We start from the raw sequence: 19,771 nt of genomic DNA, 5'->3' as shown, positions 1-19,771 counted from the left end.
TTTGATTTTCAACAAAGATGCAAAAGCATTTGAGTATAGGAACAGTCTTTTCAAAAAATGGTGCTAGAACAATTAAATATACATTTCTTTAAAGATTTTCTTTATTTATTTGACAGAGAGAGAGATTACGAGTAGGCAGAGAGGCAGGCAGGCAGAGAGAGGGGAGACGCAGGCTCCCTACTGAGCAGAGAGCCCGATGCGGGGCTCGATCCCAGGACCCTGAGATCATGACCTGAGCCCAAGGCAGAGGCTTAACCCACAGAGTCACCCAGGTGCCCCTACATATACATATTTTTTTCAAGAATTCCAATATTTTGCGTCATACTCACTGAAAAAATAAAAATTATAGACCTCAAATTATAAAAGTTTTAGAAGAAAACATAAGAGAAAGTCTTTGTGATCTTTGCCTACACAAAGATTTTTTTTCTTTTCTTTTCTTTTCAGTAACTCTACACCCAACGTGGGCCTCAAACTTATGACCCTGAGATAAAGATTTCTGATATAAAATATCAAAAGCACAACCTCTAAAAGAAAAAAAAATCAACATCATCAAAATTAAGAACTTCTATTCTTTGAAGACACTATTAAGAGTATGATAAGGCAAGTCACAGACTGGGGAAAAACAAGTATAAATCACATACCTGATTAATGATTTATATCCAAAATATATAAAGAATTCATATAATTCAGTAAGACAAACCCAATTTTAAAACAGACAAAAGATGTGATTGGACATTTCATTAAAATAAGATGGAAGTCTGATTAGCACATTTAAAGATCATTAGTCATCAAAAAAAAAGTCATCAACAAAAATGCAAGTTAAAATCACAATTGGTATCACTACACACTTCTCAGAATGGCTAAAATTGAAAGAACTGACCATACCAAGTATTGGTGAGGTAGTGATACTGGAACTGCCTACCTAGTAAAATGGTACAAGGGTTTAGGGAAATAGTTTAGGAGTTCCTTGGAATGTTAAACATATACTACCATAGGACCCAGTCATTCCACTCTTGGGTATTTGCCCAAGAAAAAGAAAAGCATACATCTATACAAAGACTGGTACACAAATGTTCACAGACGCTTTGTCATAGTAAAAAAAATGGCAATAACCCAAACATTCATTAAAAGGTGAACTGATAGGGGTGCAGCATAGCTCAGTCAGTTAAGTGTTCCACTCTTAATTTCCTCTTAGGTCTTGATCTCAGCCCACATCAGCTTCAGTGCTCAGCAGAGTCTGCCTGAGATTCTCTCCTTCTCCCCCTCCCGCCATGTGCACATGCTCTCTAAAATAACAAATAAATAAGGTAAATGGATAAATAATTGTGGAATAGCCAATGTAATTCAATACTACTCAACAATACAAAGGAATTAACTACTGGTATGTGAAAGAACATGGATGAATCTCAAAATGTTCTGAAAAAAAGGAGCCAGACTAGAAATAAGTATATATTGTATGATTCCGTTTATTCAAAATTCTTGAAAACCTAAACTAATCCATAAAGATAGAAAGCATATTACTGGTTATCTGGTGATATGGTAGGATGGTTAGGGCAGTCAGATTACAAACGGAGGCAAGGAGACTTTTTAGAGGAAATAGATGCTCATTTTCTTGATTGTGGCGATGGTTTTGCAGTTACTAACATATTTCAAAACCTATCAGATCATACTTCAAATATGTGTAGTTTGTTGCATATCAGATACATCATATGAACTCATTTTTTTTAAAGATGTATGAACTCAGGGCACTTGGATGGCTCAATTGGTTAAGCATCTGCCTTCAGTTTAGGTCATGATCCCAGGGTCCTGGGATCAAGCCCTGAGTCCGGGCTCCCTGCTCAGCAGGGAGTCTGCTTCTCCTTCACCCTCTACTTCTCTCCACCCCCATTCATGCTCTCTCTCTCCCAAATAAATAAACTCTTTAAAATTTTAAAAAAAAAAAGTATGAACTGATCAGAACTCAAGACTATACCTCATTTCCCCAGCTACCTTGTCTGTAGCTCAAAAAAAATCACTGATTTTGAAAAATTATAATCTATTAGTAGGAAAGAAGTTAAATTTCAGAACCAATTCACACACCTTACTATATATAAATCATCCTTTAATTTTCTGAGTCCTTGAAATACAAACTTCAAGATAGGTTTAAATTATAAAGCATATGTACTACAAGGATAGCCAGGTTCAAGAGGAACTAAGAGGAAAGCATGTAACACCCATCAAGAGGCCACTGTTGGGTGCCTGGGTGGCTCAGTGGGTTGAGCCTCTGCCTTCCTCTCAGGTCACGATCTCAGGGTCCTGGGATTGAGTCCCACATCGGGCTCTCTGCTCAGCAGCTTCCCCCGGCCCCATCTCTCTCTCTGCCTGCCTCTCTGCCTACTTGTGATCTCTCTCTCTGTCAAATAAATAAAAAAATAAAAAATAAATTAAAATAATAAAAAATAATAAATAAATAAAGAGGCCACTGTTCCAGGGCTTTTAGAGAAGAACATGTGAATTCTATAAATATCCTAAAATATCTGCTATCTGGCCAAACTCTGATCAATGTTTGGCCTTACCTGGCTCTATGAAAGTGGATCCTCTTTTTCGAATTATTAATATTGAAGTAGAGAGCCACCTGTAATGTAAATCCTGGAATAAATAAAGCTGCATCCCAGATGAATACAACTCATGGTTCTAAAGATGGTGTGGTCTCTTAGATTTCGGTATTCTCAGGGGCACCTGGGTGGCTCAGGTTATGTGGTATCAAGCCCTGCACTGGGCTCCCTGATGGGTGGAAAGCCTGCTTCCCACTCTCCCACTCTCCCTGCTTGTGTTCCCTCTCTCCCTTGTCTCTTTCTATCAAATAAATAAATAAAAATAAAATCTTTTTTAAAAAATTCCGTATTCTCGGGGCGCCTGGGTGGCTCAGTGGATTAAGCCGCTGCCTTCGGCTCAGGTCATGATCTCAGGGTCCTGGGATCGAGCCCCGCATCGGGCTCTCTGCTCCGCAGGGAGACTGTTCCTCCTCTCTCTCTGCCTGCCTCTCTGCCTACTTGTGATCTCTCTCTCTGTCAAATAAATAAATAAAATCTTTAAAAAAAAAAAAAAATTCAGTATTCTCAGTGGCTTGATCAAACAACAGGACTAGAAAGGCATGCTTTTATTTAAAAAACAAACACATTTCCTATTTATTATTACTGCTAAAAATACATAAATTTTAGATAGCTAGGAGACTTAACCTTTTTTTTTAAAGATTTTATTTATTTGACAGAAATCACAAGTAGGCAGAGAGGCAGGCAGAGAGAGAGGAGGAAGCAGGCTCCCCGCTGAGCAGAGAGCCCAACGCGTGGCCAAAAGCAGAGGCTTTAACCCACTGAGCCACCCAGGCGCCCCAAACTTTTTTAAATATAGAAATATCATAGGGTGCCTGGGTGGTTCAGTTGATTAAGCATTCATCTCCTGATTTCAGCTCAGGTCATGATCTCAGAGTCGTGAAATCAATGCCCCCACTGGGCTCCACGCTAAGCACAGAGCTTGCTTAGGATTCTCTCTCTTCCCTCTGCTCCTGCCCCCGCCCCACAATGTGGTCTCTCTTAAAAAAAAGAAAAAAATAAATAAAAGAAAGAAATATCAGACTATTCACCCACATAGTTTTCTCAAGTTGTATATAGTTAATAAAACTTGGACAATTCTACAAAGATATTCAGTAACATCATAACATCCAAAGCATATCCAGCAGTTCAAATGTCATTAGTTTACAGTTATGGTGGTATATAAAACATAAAGGTAAACTACGGGTTCAAGGTTCAAATGAACAAACATCCCACTTTATGCTTTTTATAGTAACAGTTTCAATTTTTTATAGGTGAGAAGCCAAATTATATAGTAGTTAAGAACATAACTCAAGAGGGAACTGCTTGGATTCAAATCCTCCATCAGCCACTTATTTGCTATACACCATGAGCAAGTTCCTTTACAACTCCATGCCTCTGATTCCTCATCAACAAAATGAGGGTAATAAAAGTATTTAATTCACAGGACATTTATGAAGATTAAATAAATTCACAGGAATAAAACACCCAGAACTGTGCCTGGCTCATAATAAGCACCCAGTAAGTTTTACTTTGTCCCTACTATTGTTGTTATAATTCAGCTCATGATTGGCACTGTTACTAGAGTTAAGATTAATATATAGGATAATTAATGCTATCACTGACAATTTAAAAAAAACGAATATATCTACTAAGAAGTAATATAAAACAAGGACTTGAAAAGACAGTTTTCCAAATAAAATCTAAAAATGGCCAATAAACACATGAAAAGATACTCAGCATCACTTTTCATTAGGGAAATGAAAATCAAAACCACAATTAGATACTTCACACCTACTAAGATAGCTATAATAAAAAAGGATGGAAAATAACAGTAAATAAGTGTGAGCAAGAATGTAGAGACACTGGAACCCTTGTGCATCACTAGCAGGAATATAAAATGGCACAGATACTGTGGAAAAGTTTGGCTGTTCTCAAAAAGTTAAACAGAACTACCACAAGATCCAACAATTCTACTCTTAGGTATATATCCAAAAGAACTGAAGGCAAGTTCTCAATGAGATATTTGCACACCAGTGTTCGCACAAGCATTATTCACAATAACCAAGAGGTGGAAACAACCCAGTATCCACAAACAGATGAATAAACAAAATGTTATATACACTTATAATGGAATGTTATTTGGCCATTAAAAGAATGAAATTTTGATATAAACTATAAGGATGATACATGTTACCTTGAAGACATTATGTCTAGTGAAATAAGCCAGACACAGAACAACCAATACTGTATGATTCTATTTGTATGAAGTACCTAGGACAGACAAATTAATAGAGACAGGAAGTAGAACAGAGGTTACCAGGAACCAGTGAGAGGGGTGAAAAGGACAGTTATTGTTTACCAGGTAAAGAGTGTTTGTTGGGGATAACAAAAAAATTTTGAGTATAGATAGTGCTGAGGATTACACAACATTGTGACTGCATTTTTAAAAATAACTTTTTTAAGATTTTGTTTTTAAGTAATCTCTATACCCAACGTGGGGTTCAAACTTACAACCCCAAGATCAAGAATCCCATGCTCCATGGCCTAAACCAGCCAGGTGCCCCAGGACTGTATTTGAATTGCACACTTACAAATTGTTAAAATGAAATTTAGTGCGTATATTTTAATACACACACACAAAGAATCTGTTGGTTATTCTACTGAGCATTTTCGCTTTTATTGCTGCAGTTCACCAATGAAAAGCTCGATATCCATTCTTTTTTTTCTTTTCTAAGATTTTATTTATTCATTTGACAGACAGAGATCACAAGTAGGCAGAGAGGCAAGCAGAGAGGAAGGGAGAGCCCGAGCAGAGAGCCCGACTCGGGGCTCCATCCCAGGACCCCGAGATCATGACCCCAGCCGAAGGCAGAGACTTTAACCCACTGAGCCACCCAGGTGCCCCTTGATATCCATTCTTAACTATGTAACTCTGAAAGAGGCAGAGAAGCATAAGACCTACTGTTAAATTCTAAAACAACTTAGAAAAGAATTAAAATGCTACTTTAAACAACTTGTGATATGAACTTAGATAATAAAGATAGAGTAATCTTTAAAAAAAAAGGCGGGGGGGGGGGGGGGGCCTGGATGGCTCAGTGGATTAAGCCCCTGCCTTCGGCTCAGGTCATGATCTCAGGGTCCTGGGATCAAGCCCCGCGTCGGGCTCTCTGCTCCGCAGGGAGCCTGCTTCCTCCTCTCTCTCTGCCTGCCTCCTCTGCCTACTTGTGATCTCTCTGTCAAATAAAATAAAATCTTTAAAAAAAATTAAAATTAAAATTAAAATTAAAATTTTTTAAAAAAGGTATTGAATTGGAACTCGGATTCTAGCCTCGCCCAGATTCTAATCTTACTTCACCAAGAATCTTTAAAGCAGGGGAACCTGGGTGGCTCAGTGGGTTAAAGCCTCAGCCTTCTGCTCAGGTCACGATCCCAAGGGTCCTGGGATAGAGCCCCGAGTCAGACTTTCTCTGCTCAGTGGGGAGCCTGCTTCCTCCTCTCTCTCACTCTGCCTGCCTCTCTACCTACTTGAGGTCTCTGTCTGTCAAATAAATAAATAAAATCTTTAAAAAAAGGGGGGGGATCTTTAAAGCATTATTTTTTTATGATTACCTCCCCCCCAAAATAAAGACTTAACCATCTTAAAAAAAAAAAGACTTAACCATCTTTCATAAATTTGTTGAAAGAGAAAAAAGCAGGGTATTTGAGATTGCAGGGGAAAAAATTTTGTAAAAACATAATTTTATACAATATGTTTACAAAGAAATGGAATAACATCATATAAGACAAACATCATTGTTAGTTAAGTTTCAGAAAAAGAAAAGATGACTGGCCAACAGATAAAACATAGTAATATCTCTTGAAGGTGACCCTCTGGCCTGACTATCAAGGTATATACCAAAAACACAACCTAAAGTGCAAGTAACTAAGTAACTAAATAAAAATTTTTCCTCTTAAGACTTTCTGACTCATACGAAACAGCAAGAAATATGGCCCTATCAAATCTTCTGTATTACCTTTCTATTTTAATAGGAATCACCACAGATGATGATGTTCTTTCTTAACCATGTTACCAAGGTAGATTTAAAAAGTAGGCATATAAATCTTCATTTCTATAAAAAGGAAAACCACGAAGTTTTTATGAAGCCAGAAAATGAGTCTTTTCTTAGATACTGAAACATGTCTTTTGTTAGTAGCAATTGTCTTGGCCATCTTTTTCAAGGTCTGTTTGTTGCTTACAAGCTAATCAACCACCAACCACCTGGGCAAAACTAGCCCATTCTGAAATAGGAACATGCATTAGAAAGGTCTTGGGTTTCCTCATGTAGAAGAATTACTGAAATTTACAAATACAAAGAGTGAGTTAAGCCTCTGCCTTCCGCTCAGGTCACGGTCTCTGTCTCGGGTGTCCTGGGATCCAGCCCCGGAGACCTGTACTGGGCTCTCTGCTCAGCAGGGAGCCTGCTTCCCCTCTCTCTCTGACTCTGCCTACTTGTGATCTCTCTCTCTGTCAAATAAATAAATAAAATCTTAAAAAAAAATTGTATGTATTGAAGCCTAAGGGAATTATGGGAGCAAGATATTTATATTTTATACCATACCCAAATTTAATTCAATCAAAATTTCCTACAAGCCTTCACAGTATTAACAGGATTCCTAGTTTCACTCTCAAACTGTTCTACAACACTGTCAAAAGTTAAACTACTTTGTTCCTTTCTAAGTTTGCTCCTTCTTGACTTAGTAAAGCAAGCTTATGATTACATATTACATGCCAAATAAAACAGCTAAATGATAGAAGAAAATGTGGGTATGATTCCAACTATACAGAATTCTGGAAAAGGGGGGCGCCTGGGTAGCTCAGTCATTAGGTGGCTGCTTTTGGCTCAAGTCATGATCCCAGGGTCCTAGGATGGAGCCCCACATCAGGCTCCCTGCTCTGCAGGAAGCCTGCTTCTTCCTCTCCCACTCCCTCCACTTGTGTTCCCTCTCTCACTGTGTCTCTCTCCATCAAATAAATAAATAAAACCTTTAAAAAAAAGAATTCTGGAAAAGGCAAAACTATGGTGACAGTAAAATATCAGTGGTTGTCATGGGGTAGGGGGTAGGGATATGGAGAGATGACTAAACAGAGCAGAGAGGATAAAGAGCGGTGAATATTCTGTAGGGGGGCACCAGGCAACTCAGCAGATGCAGCACGCAACTCTTGATCTCAGGGTTGTGAGCTTGAGCCCCATGTTGGTACAGAGATCACTTAAAAAAATAAAATCAAAAGAAAGAAAGGAAGGAAGGGAAAGGAAAGGAAGGAAGGAAGAAAGGAAGGTAGACTGACTCTGTATGATACTAAAAGAGTGGATACATGCCACTCATTTGTCCAAATCCACAGAATATATACACCGAGTTCACTAATATGAACTACAGACTTTGTGTGATAATGATGTATTAATATGGGCTCATCAACTGTAACAAATGCGCCACTCTAGCCAGAGATGCTGATATTTGGGGAGGTTATGTCGGGACAAGAAATATAAGGTAAATCTCCATACCTTCCTCTCAATTCTGCTATGAATCTAAATCTGCTCTTAAAAAAAGTCCTTAAAACCACCACTCTGGTTAACTGGTTAATTAACGGTCTATATATACTATGATTTTCCAGAGTCTACTCCATTTTCCTACCTTTTTTTTCAGTTAATTTTATCATTAATGTTAGTTCTTGTTGCCTTTTCTTGATTTGGCTTTGTTTGACATAATAAACCTCCCTAGAATATACCGAAATTAAACCCATGCTAAAACTTCAGTCCTTAACACAGTACTACATAAGACATATACCTTAGTCATTCATCCAGCTAAAACTAAGTGAAATTATATATTCAAACCATGTTCAAAAGAATTTTCATGGATGTCACTTCCTTCTTAACACTCTGAGAAACAAAGAAAAGGAGGATGACACCAACAGCGGAGATGAAAGCCAGCAACTATGTTCTTAGAGTATTTGAACCATTATGTGTCTATGTCAGGTTATTTCAGTTGGAGCCTAACATAGTATAAATAAAGCCACGGTCATGAATTTGACCCTTAGCAGACCAACTGCTTTGACTCTATACTCATGCTCTTCCCTCCTTCATTTGGAAATAAAGCATTAATGAAAAGGAATACCACTGGGAAAAAAACTGAAGGCAGTGTTATTACCATTAGAATTCTGAGGGCTTTTAATACATGCTAAAACAATGCTTGAGGCACTACATGACATCTATGTAAAATTACTTCAATATGTTTAAAGTAGCAATACAGAAGTAGGATTTAAATTATAAGCCATAATTTCATATATTTGTGGTAGGAATTACTTTCCAGGAAGGTCACACCAATTTGGCACCAAGTCTCGGGCCTTTATAGGAATACTCTTCTAGGAATTCAGCCTAAGGAAACAGTCAGAAATTCAATTTAAAGACTTGTACACAAAGATAATGAGTAGACTATTAATATAAAATTTGGGAAAATGTTAACATCTAAAATAGGATAATGGTTAAATAAGTTATGTTAAATTATACTCATTAACAAATAATATTTTCATATTATAAAGGCTTAGTAATAAAACAGTGTGATACTGACACATCAGTATAGACAGACCAATAGAATAGAGTAGAAAATCTTGAAAAAAACTAAAATATAAATGGTAGTCTATCAAAGGATAGACTTTTTTTTTTCTTTTTTAATTCATTTGACAGAGAGAGATCACAAGTAGGCAGAGAGGCAGGCAGAGAGGGAGAAGGGGGGAAGCAGGCTTCCTGCTGATCAGAGAGCCTGATGCAGGACTCAATCCCAGGACCCTGAGATCATGACCTGAGCTGAAGGCAGAGGCTTAACCCACTAAGCCACCAAGGCGTCCCTATCAAAGGATAGAGAAGTCATCTTAAAGCAGTGGAGAAAAGATGGGTTACTCAACAAATGGTGTTAGGACAACTGGAAAGCCATTTTTTAAAAAATGAAATTGTATCTATACCTCATACCTTATAGCAGGATGAATTTCAAATGTATCAAAGATTTAAGTGTAAAAAATGAAAACAAAGAAGTAGTTCATAAACCATGAAGAATTATTTTATAACCTCAGAAGAGAGCAGGCCATACTGTAACTGTAACATAAAAACAAAAAGCCATAGAAGACAAGGTGGATACATTCAACTGCATGAAAATAATTTTCTTATAGCGAGGGAAAGAAAAGACAAATGAAGGGGCACCTGGGTGGCTCAGTGGGTTAAGCCGCTGCCTTCGGCTCAGGTCATGATCTCAGGGTCCTGGGATCGAGTCCCGCATCGGGCTCTCTGCTCAGCGGAGAGCCTGCTTCCCTTCCTCTCTCTCTGCCTGCCTCTCTGTGATTTCTCTCTGTCAAATAAATAAAATCTTTAAAAAAAAAAAAAAAGACAAATGAAAATACTGGCAATTCATTACAGATAAAAGCTTCCTTATTTAATAAGGAGTTCCTACATATCACTAGGAAAAAGATCCAACAACCCAATAAAAATGGGCAGAAGGTATGTATAATTCACAGAAAAGGATACATTTAAATGGCTCTGTAAAATATTCAATGTAAGAGAAATGAAAAATTAAACTAAATCTATTTTTATCAATTAGATTGTCATATTCAAAAATTCTTGATAATTCCCTATGTGTAGAGAGGCACTCTCATACATAGTTGGCGAAATACAGTTACAAACTACAACAAGAGCAATTTGGGAATCTTTCAAAACTACAAGTATACATATCTTTGACCTATCGATTCTATGAATTTTTCTTACAAAAACATTCATACACACAAGCAAAATGGCTTATATTCAAGATTATTCACTGCATTATCACTTGTACCAGCAAAACTTGGGGACTGGTTAAATAAATTATGATTCATTCAGGCATTATGCAGCCACAAAAAGAATGAGGAACTGCTTTACAAACTGATAGGAAACTATGTCAAAAATATATTAATAAGTGCACAGAGAGGGGATGTGAGGCAGGAATAACACAAGGTGCAGATAAATTTCTATAATGGGTTACCATTTATGTAAAAAAGGAGAAAAAAGCAATACACACAATAAAAAATATGATAATATCAATTCAGATATAAAGCAATTAACAACTGGCTCCAGACCCCCAGAACTCCCAGCCAACTTCCTTTGAGGGCCTGATCCAGTCCATTCATTAACCTCGAAAAAAACATGACCTTGCATTTTTGAGAACAAATTTTCTTAGACCCCACTCTTCATGGAGTTTTGTTTTGTTTTGTTTTTAAGATTTTATTTATTTATTTGACAGAGAGACAGACAGTGAGAGAGGGAATACAAGCAAGGGGAATGGAAAAGGGAGAAGCAGGCTTCCCACAGAGCAGGGAGCCTGATCCAAGCAGGGAGCCTGATGTGGGACTAGAACAGGACCCTGGGATCATGACCTGAGCCGAAGGCAGATGCTTAAGGACTGAGCCAACCAGACGCCCCCCTGGTGGAGTTTTTCATATCCATCCATTTATCTGTTTCTCTGGGCAGGGAATACGTATGGGAGGATACATAAGAATTTCAAACATTTATTGATTGTGTGGAGTGAACAATGATTGCCTGCCACATGGTAAGTAAGGGGTATGCAGGAGGAGAGAGGCCTCACAGAATATCCTTTTATATCTTTTGAATATTGAATGATGGAAATGTTTATCTGTATTTTTAATTAGTGCTCACTTTGGCAGCACATATATATTTAATTAAATTTAAAAACAAAAATATAGGGCGCCTGGGTGGCTCAGTGGGTTAAGCCGCTGCCTTCGGCTCAGGTCATGATCTCCGGGTCCTGGGATGGAGTCCCACACCGGGCTCTCTGCTCAGCAGGGAGCCTGCTTCCCTCTCTTTCTCTCTGCCTGCCTCTCTATCTACTTGTGATCTCTCTCTGTCAAATAAATAAATAAATAAATAATCTTAAAAAAAAAACACAAAAATATATTTGAAAAAGTTTTAAACCTTTTTAAAAAACCTAAGAAAATACACAGTTAGAAACAAGGCAGGATTTAAAGTATATGCAATATGACAGCAAACACATACAAAAAAGTACATTTTGGGGGGCGCCTGGGTGGCTCAGTTGGTTAAGCCTCTGCTGTCAGCTCGGGTCATGATCTCAGGGTCTTGGGATCTAGCACCACATTGGGCTCTCTGTTCAGTGGGGAGCCTGTTTCCTCCACACTCTCTGCCTGCCTCTCTGCCTGCCTCTTTGCCTACCTGTGATTTCTTGCTCTGTCAAATAAATGAATAAAATCTTTAAAAAAAAGTACATTTTTGCACAGAAAAGACAAGGATAAAATACAACAAAATATTTAAAAAATTAGTTATCTCTGAGAGGTGTAATTACAGGTCACTTTAATTTTCTTTGGATTTTCCTATAATTCTAATTCTTTACATTAAGCACTACCATATTCATAAGAAAAAAGGTATTAATTTTTTAATGATATGAATCAGAGAAGTCAAATTAAAATACAAGGCAGAAACTTATTAGGTATTATCCAGGTTTCTAAGCATCACAAATGAAATATTCAAATTTCCTTAAAACATTATTTCCAATTACAGAATAAAGAATTTATGGATAAAAAATTTAGAGATGAAAAATATCTAACCTGTCCTCTACTTCTTAAGAATCACACTATGAGATTATTCTTATCCTCCTTCCTGGATGTTTTGTCCATTTTTGTTTTCTGTTACCTAGGTAATGGTACTTCCAGCATTTCCCTTAAAGACTGTGAAACTAACAATCTGGTATTTCTCACTGTCATGTTCTCCTGACCTTCAGCTTTGAAAGGCCATCTCCCTAAGGGAAAGCAGTAAGATCTAGAAGCTAAATCAGGAGGCTGAGGAATCTGAGGTTAGAATTCTAATCCTGACAAACTGTGGAATTTATCTCCAATTTTGGGAACAAGCTAAACTTCCTGATCCAGTTTCCTTAAGGAGGTAACTTAAAGGATTGTTTTGAAAATATTTAGGACTATCAACTTTAAAGTTTCTTTTTAACTTTCTACACTATTCTTTTGAATTTTGTTTTCTTGCCTTATGTCAAATATTTTCTTTTGTAAATTTCTGCTCTCCCGAACAGTATCTGCAAGTATTACCAATCTTTTAGACTTGGGAGTTGAGTAAGGGGTACTTTTAGAAAGCCCACTAAAAATGACACAATGGGAACAGAACTTAAGCAATGTTGAAGACAATTTATGGAGGCATAAGAATGCCTCCATACATTGGACTCTTTAGGGCAAAGAAGACTCAGGCAACTAATGAATGTAACTAACACTTGGTGGGAAGGCAAAACTCGAACTCCTAACATCCAAACCTACTATAGAGATAAGGAAGATGATAACCTTCACATCATAGCCCAGCAAATGAAGTTTTGTCATGCCTTGAAGCGTTCAATTTTTATTTCTTCTGTTTACAGCAGACCCACTGACAGACACTACTTTACTACCTGGACCTCAGCACATCTTCTTCTCTACCTCTTGCATATCAGGTACTTCCTGATGACTGCCTTCTCATTAGAAAATAAGCTACATTAAATTTGTAAAGGATTCTCTACTTACAGGTCTTGCAAAGCACTTGATAGCCTTTGGGAAGAAAGATGTTTTTACAAACATCAGAGGGCAATTATCCCTCTGCCAAGACAGGGTGAAGCAATTTCAGTAGTGCCCTCAGCACACTTCAAACTCCTCCTCCTGTTTAACAAGACCAAACACCTCTCTTGTTACTTAAAAGTTATTACAATAGGGAGGGACTAAGGAGCAGACAACTGAATTTTTTCTGGATTAACTCAGGCATTAGTTGAATGCTTTTTTGTGGCTCACCTACTTTAAAAGGTGATCAAATCACTCTGTGCTACTGAAAAGAGCAACTGCAAAGAACAATTACATAAACCCTCTGGTTCAACTTACCTCATCCTTCTTTCTAATGAAAGAAAGCATTAGAAACCACTGCCTTGCCACCACTTCCTTAGTAATCTCAGTAAAACCTACTTGCTTGGTCATGTGAATTCCTTTTTTTTCCTTAGCAAATCAGAGAAATTTATTTCATTCAAAATAATGAGACACAATTGTACATCATTTTTTTTTAAGTACATGCACTGAACTTTATGATGTAGAAAAGATAAAGGCACTCCTTATAAGTGAACTATTCTCAAACAGGTACATTCTAGAACTTTGCATTATTTATGTCAGAAAACTTGTACATATCCTCAATTCCATACCTATAATTCCTAAATCCAAAAAGGTCTGAAAACACTTTCTTGGGGCGCCTGGGTGGCTCAGTGGGTTAAAGCCTCTGCTTTCGGCTCAGGTCATGATCCCAGGGTCCTCGGATGGAGCTGGCTCTCTGCTCAGCAGGGAGCCTTCTTCCCCCCACCCCCCCTGCCTGCCTCTCTGCCTATTTGTGATCTCTGTCAAATAAATAAATAAAATCTTCTAAAAAAAAAAAAAAACCACTTTCTTCATAACTTGTTTAGCAGTAAAATGTGACCTTCACTGACATAACACTATTTATAGTCTTATACCATACTTAGTGTGGATTTTTACTTAACCATAGGAATATTAATATGATTGATTCCTGGATGTTTTTCCAGACCCCACTAAGGGGGTTATGTCACTGTATATATATCATTTTTCTACAATCAAAAAAAATTTAAATTCTGAAATACTCTATAGTCTTAATGATTATGGAAAAGAGATTATAATTGTATGGTTCTATTCTTCAAAAATATTTTCATTCTTTGAAAATGAAATAGCATAGCAACAAACCAACATGACAGAGGGTACAAAAATACTAAGATATGATAAAGGAAATTGTCCATATCTCTAACACTAACAGAACACAAAATTTAAATGAGATATACGCACTTTCTCTCAAAGGAAAAAAGGGGGGGGGGCTATATGAAATCAATGTAATTTAAAATAAACAGTATATTCCTAGGCATTCTTGATAATTCTCTCTTGTTTCAGTGAACAACTGTCTATGCCTAATATACATAAAATATATTGAGAAATTAACATATCAGCATTCAAAGCTAATGTCACATCCTAAGTACTGAACTCAAGCTTACAATCCCAAGAATTGTTAAAATATTAATAATCATTATAAAAGTTCAAATAATAGTATTTGAGGAAATTAAAACACTTAAGTAACAAGAACATGTTTTGGGATGTACTTGGTACACATGCACTGATATTCTTAAAGCAATCAGCTAGAGCAGACAAAACTTGGTTGAACAATTTCATTCACCACACACTAACACACAAAAAAAGTCAAGCATGGAGTACATATTTAAGATATGTAAGAATGAGTGAGTCACTGAGAATATTCAAGTTAATTATGTTAAGAACATTCCTTATAAGGCCTGTGAATTAGTGATACCTAATTCATACTGGACCAAAAGGAAACAACTTTCTGGACTAGTTATTGTTTACAATGTTTTAAGTAAATATATAGGCATATTCTCTAAAAATGCAATGAAACACATCTTATTCTTTGTCCTAATTCATGAAACATAAGCAAAACTATTTACTACAAACAAGGAAAACTGCTCCCCATCAACTCATATCGAGTTCATGAGAAATTCTTACCAAATTCTCATTGTCACATTTCCAGAATTATATGGTATATGATGCAGTATGATTAATTCTTTTCTGTTCTGCTTACTGAAATAGTACCAGCCTTTAGAAAATTTCCAGCAGATCCATATCAGTCAATAAACAATAAGCTATATATTAGCTTAATGGTAAGCAATAATACTGATGTTATTTTATTACGTGAGTATTTTAGATAAGTCCTACTCACACTATTAAAATCAAAACCAAATGATTTCTTGGTGAGCACTTTAGTGTGATAACTGCATTTCCCCTCTAGCGATCTGAGGGTACATCTGTGCATACACTTGCAGATCTGTTGTGCTGATGGGCAAAGCTCCAATACAGTCACTACCAGAGACCGGTATCTTCAATTTCCCCCAGTGTCCTGCACTCGCCATCCATTCATGGTAAAGCAGTTAATTTTAATGTTCTCATTGTTTACCAGAAAGCACAGACAGTGAGGCTGGCTTTGCCGCTCCCGTTTCCTTTTGCTAGGCGGCTGTGCTTTTTCAGCCAATTGACTTTGCTTTGAGGCTATAAATATCTGAAAAATGTTCTGCATTTGATGCTCTTGAATTCTGCATCCATATTTAGCTGTTTGTGGCATGCCTTTGTTTAAGCTACTCTGCCACCCATACAATCAGTCAGGTTGAGATCTGGATGGTCAAAGGACACATGGCTCAACATTCAACAGACACTAACTAGGAGCAAGGTATCAATCTGCTAGACACGGTGACAATGAAGGGGGTGGCAAGACAGGAATACAAAGACAAACAAGACAGACTTCCTGGTATCAAACATTTTATAGTCTTGACAGGGCATGGGCACGACTTATTATAAAACTGTAATGAAACAAATGAAGCATTTTACAACTAAAAGAAAATGAAGGATAGGGCAGCATATTTTCTCTTTAGCTATGTCTCAAAGATAGGCATTTGTGTTTTAAATATACATCTACCTATTATAAAGCTCTGACAAATTCCAGAAAAAGTTTTCCAATCCTGGCAATACACAGAACTCTGAATATATGTATTATCAACAAAATAGTCAATAACAAGCTCAAAACAGGGCCTAGTCTTTGAATTTCATGAGGCAAACTAATAAAATATTATTTCCCAAAGTTTCTGTTAAGGTATTCAGGTTGAGGGGAGGGGTTGTTATTGCCGTTTGCTTGCAAGTTGATTTCAAACTTAAGTATATGGTAGAGGATGTGAATCATAGCCAGAAGCCAGGAGCACTTAATACAGCTCCTTACTTTGTACCCTGTTAAATCTACATGGCTATTTCAGGCTAGTACTTAAAACTGAATAAGCTTCACCTGAGCAAGATCCCCATTTCCCCCACCTTCCTATCTTGTCAAAACATTCCAAACAAATATACATCTGCCCTCAACATTCCTGCTTTCACAACTAAGTTCACTGACCTTTTGATAAAAGTGCTCCCCAGAAGCCCCTGACAATCATGATTTAAACTCATTAAGGGCTTGCCTGTTCCCAAGAGTCAGTCTGAAATTGGTAGGCCAAGTCATAGGTGAAATAATAGGGCAGACCACAGAATCAGACAACTCCACAGTTAAAATGGACCACAGATACCAATTAGTCCAGATTCTCCATTTATGTAGAAACCTAGAGCCACAGAGTTAAAATTACCTAGCCAAAGTTAGACAACTAATTTGTGGCAAAGAGAGAATGAAAACCCCGGTTCTCAATTCCCAGTTTTATACTCTAGATTAGGTTCCCAGTTTCTGAATTTCTTTTAAAAACATTAGACTACACTCATTAAAGTTGGCTTAAATTGTGCATTAGAACCTAAACATTCCAAAACAATCAGAATTTGAACACACAAATCAAACAAGTAAACAAGGAAAAAAAAAATGAACTAGTGTTTTCCAAACGGATTTTCTATATTCAATTATTTTCACTTCAAAGCTTTTCAAAGAATTATGCAATAGGCAACTTAAAAACTAGCTAAGGACACAGAAAAGTCAAGAATCATTCAGATAGTTTTGGAATATTTACATCAAACTGAAGACAACAAAGTAGTATCCAGGATGAGCTTCCTTAGAGGAAGGAAAGTAATAGTACTAAACAGTAAATAAAAACAACATCTGGCTATTGATAGGGAAGACAAAAAAGTTACAATGCACTGGAAAGTCTGCAACTTGACACTGAAACGCACAGTACATGTGAATAGAGAATATATGTATATATACTTATCCATACACATTTAAGAATATCCACACATTTTTTTGTGTATATACACACATCTCCCCCCCAACAAATCTACCCCTAAAAATGGACAACAAAAACATGCACATATTTTTATGGGTTTCACGCAAAAACAATAATTTATGCTAGGTCTGGAATACACAGACAAAATAGTTTTGGACACTGAAATACCAAATTAGCATAGTTACATAGCCCTATCTCTAACTGTATGTAAAAAACAATGTGCTGAAGAAGTATGTAAGGATAAAAAGGAGGATACGATGGGAAAATGTAACTACAACATACTCTAATTCAAGCTTATTAGCAGGTTCTCATCAACCTTTGCTATAAGCTATCAGATAAGTGGGACCAGCAGGTGGATGGAAAATCAGGCACTAAAGTTTTTAATTTGCTGAGAATGAATTGGGTGACCTTGCATCATCTCCTACTTCTTCGCTTTAATTCTTTCGGGTACTTAGAATAACATAAAAAAACGATGTATAAACATCAAGCAAAATATAAAGTGGTACATATATAAATCCTTGAGAACTGGTTATAAGACCTATAGGATTTTTAGAACTGAAAGAGCCATTAAGAGATTATTTAATCCATTTTATTCATTTTACAGATGAACAATCAGAGGTTAAAAAAAAAAAGTGATCCCAAATCACATAGCCACTTTATTGTCAGAACCAAGACAAAACCTCAAATCTGTGGGTTCCTTGTTCTGTGATCTTTCTGATAGTGATGGACTTGAAGTCCTGAAATGAACTATCTAGAGAGATAACTTCTAAATCTTGATCACTCCTGAATAGTAAAAATATACATTCTTCTGAAGGATGAAGAAAAAAAAGCATAATGTACGTGATCACTACAGGCTTAGATTGCACATGACTGGAGGATAACATCTTAACCTTGTCTTTTATCCCAGGTGCTTCAAATTTGCCCTCTTATATTCAGCCACATCACTAATGTCTTGCATTCACGTGAGCTAAGTGATAAACATCTTGACGTTTTAATATTTTGCAAAGCCACAGCTCAGTCCTGAATTCCAGGCTATAAATCCTTGGGCTATGAGTTTTCCAAACCAGCATGGGTTTAATGCTGCCACAAGGTTCACCCTAATAGAATCTCATCATTCAGTTTTAATTAAAGAGGTGGTTACTAGGAATGCAGAAAGGGAAAGTTTTAGTGTGTTCATCACTTTTAACTTGCTGAGTAGCAACCCAGTCACTTTACAAAGAGAACCAGAAACAATAGTGCAATCTGACACAATCCACACCCCTTGGACTAAGTGGTTGCCTTTGGGAGAATGAGGTTCAGAAAGAGGTTATAGATTAGTCTGTTCCCACCAAATAAATATTTTTTTATTCTATTTTATTTTATTATCTTATCCACTGCTAAGCTATTTCATAGTATCTTGGGTTTCCAGCCTTGCCTCACTCAGGAAAAAGAAATGAAACTCTGTTCGCTGAATTTCATGGTGTGTTCCATCAGACCTCCTTGAAATCGGTTGACAGTTCCCTCGAAGTTATCACCTAATTATGAAGTCTGCATAGCTCAACTCTACCTTAAACTTCCTGCAGGTGTCTGAAAAGGTCCAAAGACCGTACTGGATGACATCTCTCCACTCAAGCGCTAGTCTGGAGAAACTTGTCAGAAACGCACGCCAGAACAAAAAGCAATGTGGCAAACTGACCCAGGAAGGATGGGGACTGAGAATAGGACTTGAGACTAGGGATGAATTTCAGCCAGAGCAAAAATACCAGCCTCTAGGATGGCCTGTGGTCCTTACCGTACACCCGCACCCAGCTCTGTTGCTGGCACACGGACTCCAGAAGGATCCGATCCAACATGCCACCAGCCACGGCCCCACCGACTGGGACAACCGCTTCCAGCTCCTCCGGGGGTAGCGGCGAGTCAGACTCCAGTCCTGGGAACATCTCCGGCCAGGACAGCGCCTCCGCGGCTCCTCCGGACGACGGGGAGAGTTCCATGATGCCCCGGAGGGACAAGGCGGCGGCGGGGCGGGCGCGCGATTCCGCGCCCTGCCTGCGGGAAGGGGAGGAGGAGAGCGCAGCGGCGGGGGCAAGGACCCGAGCGGCAGCCGGCACCAACGCGGCTCACCTCCTTCCCCGCCGCCCACTGCCCGCGCCTCGGGCGCTGCAGCCCACCTGCAGCCGGCGGGCGGGACCCAGGCCGGGAGGCGGATCCAGCGTGGCCTCGGCCGGGGGTGGGTCCGGGCTCAGGTGTGGGTCCCTCCCGGGAGGGGACGTGGAAGGACCCGGGAGGGGACGTGGAAGGACCCGGGAGGGGCGGCTCACCCGCTTGCCCCCGCGGAGCCGCCTTCCTCAACCCGCGCCGGCGTCTCT

The 19,771-nt window shown here is 38.1% G+C and overlaps 1 protein-coding gene across 3 annotated transcripts in view; it reads right to left on the bottom strand.

Moving 5' to 3' along the window:
• Positions 1–19,544, bottom strand: part of RASAL2 (RAS protein activator like 2) — a 354,763-nt gene extending 335,219 nt beyond the window's left edge. For all 3 annotated transcript variants that reach the window (XM_045982547.1, XM_045982548.1, XM_045982549.1), the window contains exon 1: positions 19,195–19,544. In XM_045982547.1, the coding sequence (XP_045838503.1) occupies positions 19,195–19,396 (202 nt within the window). In that variant the 5' untranslated portion in view covers positions 19,397–19,544. The remainder of the gene's footprint in view (positions 1–19,194) is intronic.
• Between the last annotated feature and the right edge of the window lie 227 nt (positions 19,545–19,771).

The sequence above is a fragment of the Meles meles genome, chromosome 17 (assembly GCF_922984935.1).
Source record: "Meles meles chromosome 17, mMelMel3.1 paternal haplotype, whole genome shotgun sequence".
In the NCBI taxonomy this organism is placed as follows: domain Eukaryota; kingdom Metazoa; phylum Chordata; class Mammalia; order Carnivora; family Mustelidae; genus Meles; species Meles meles.
Note: the sequence above shows the minus strand (reverse complement) of the source record. Positions and strands in the feature narration are given on the sequence as shown.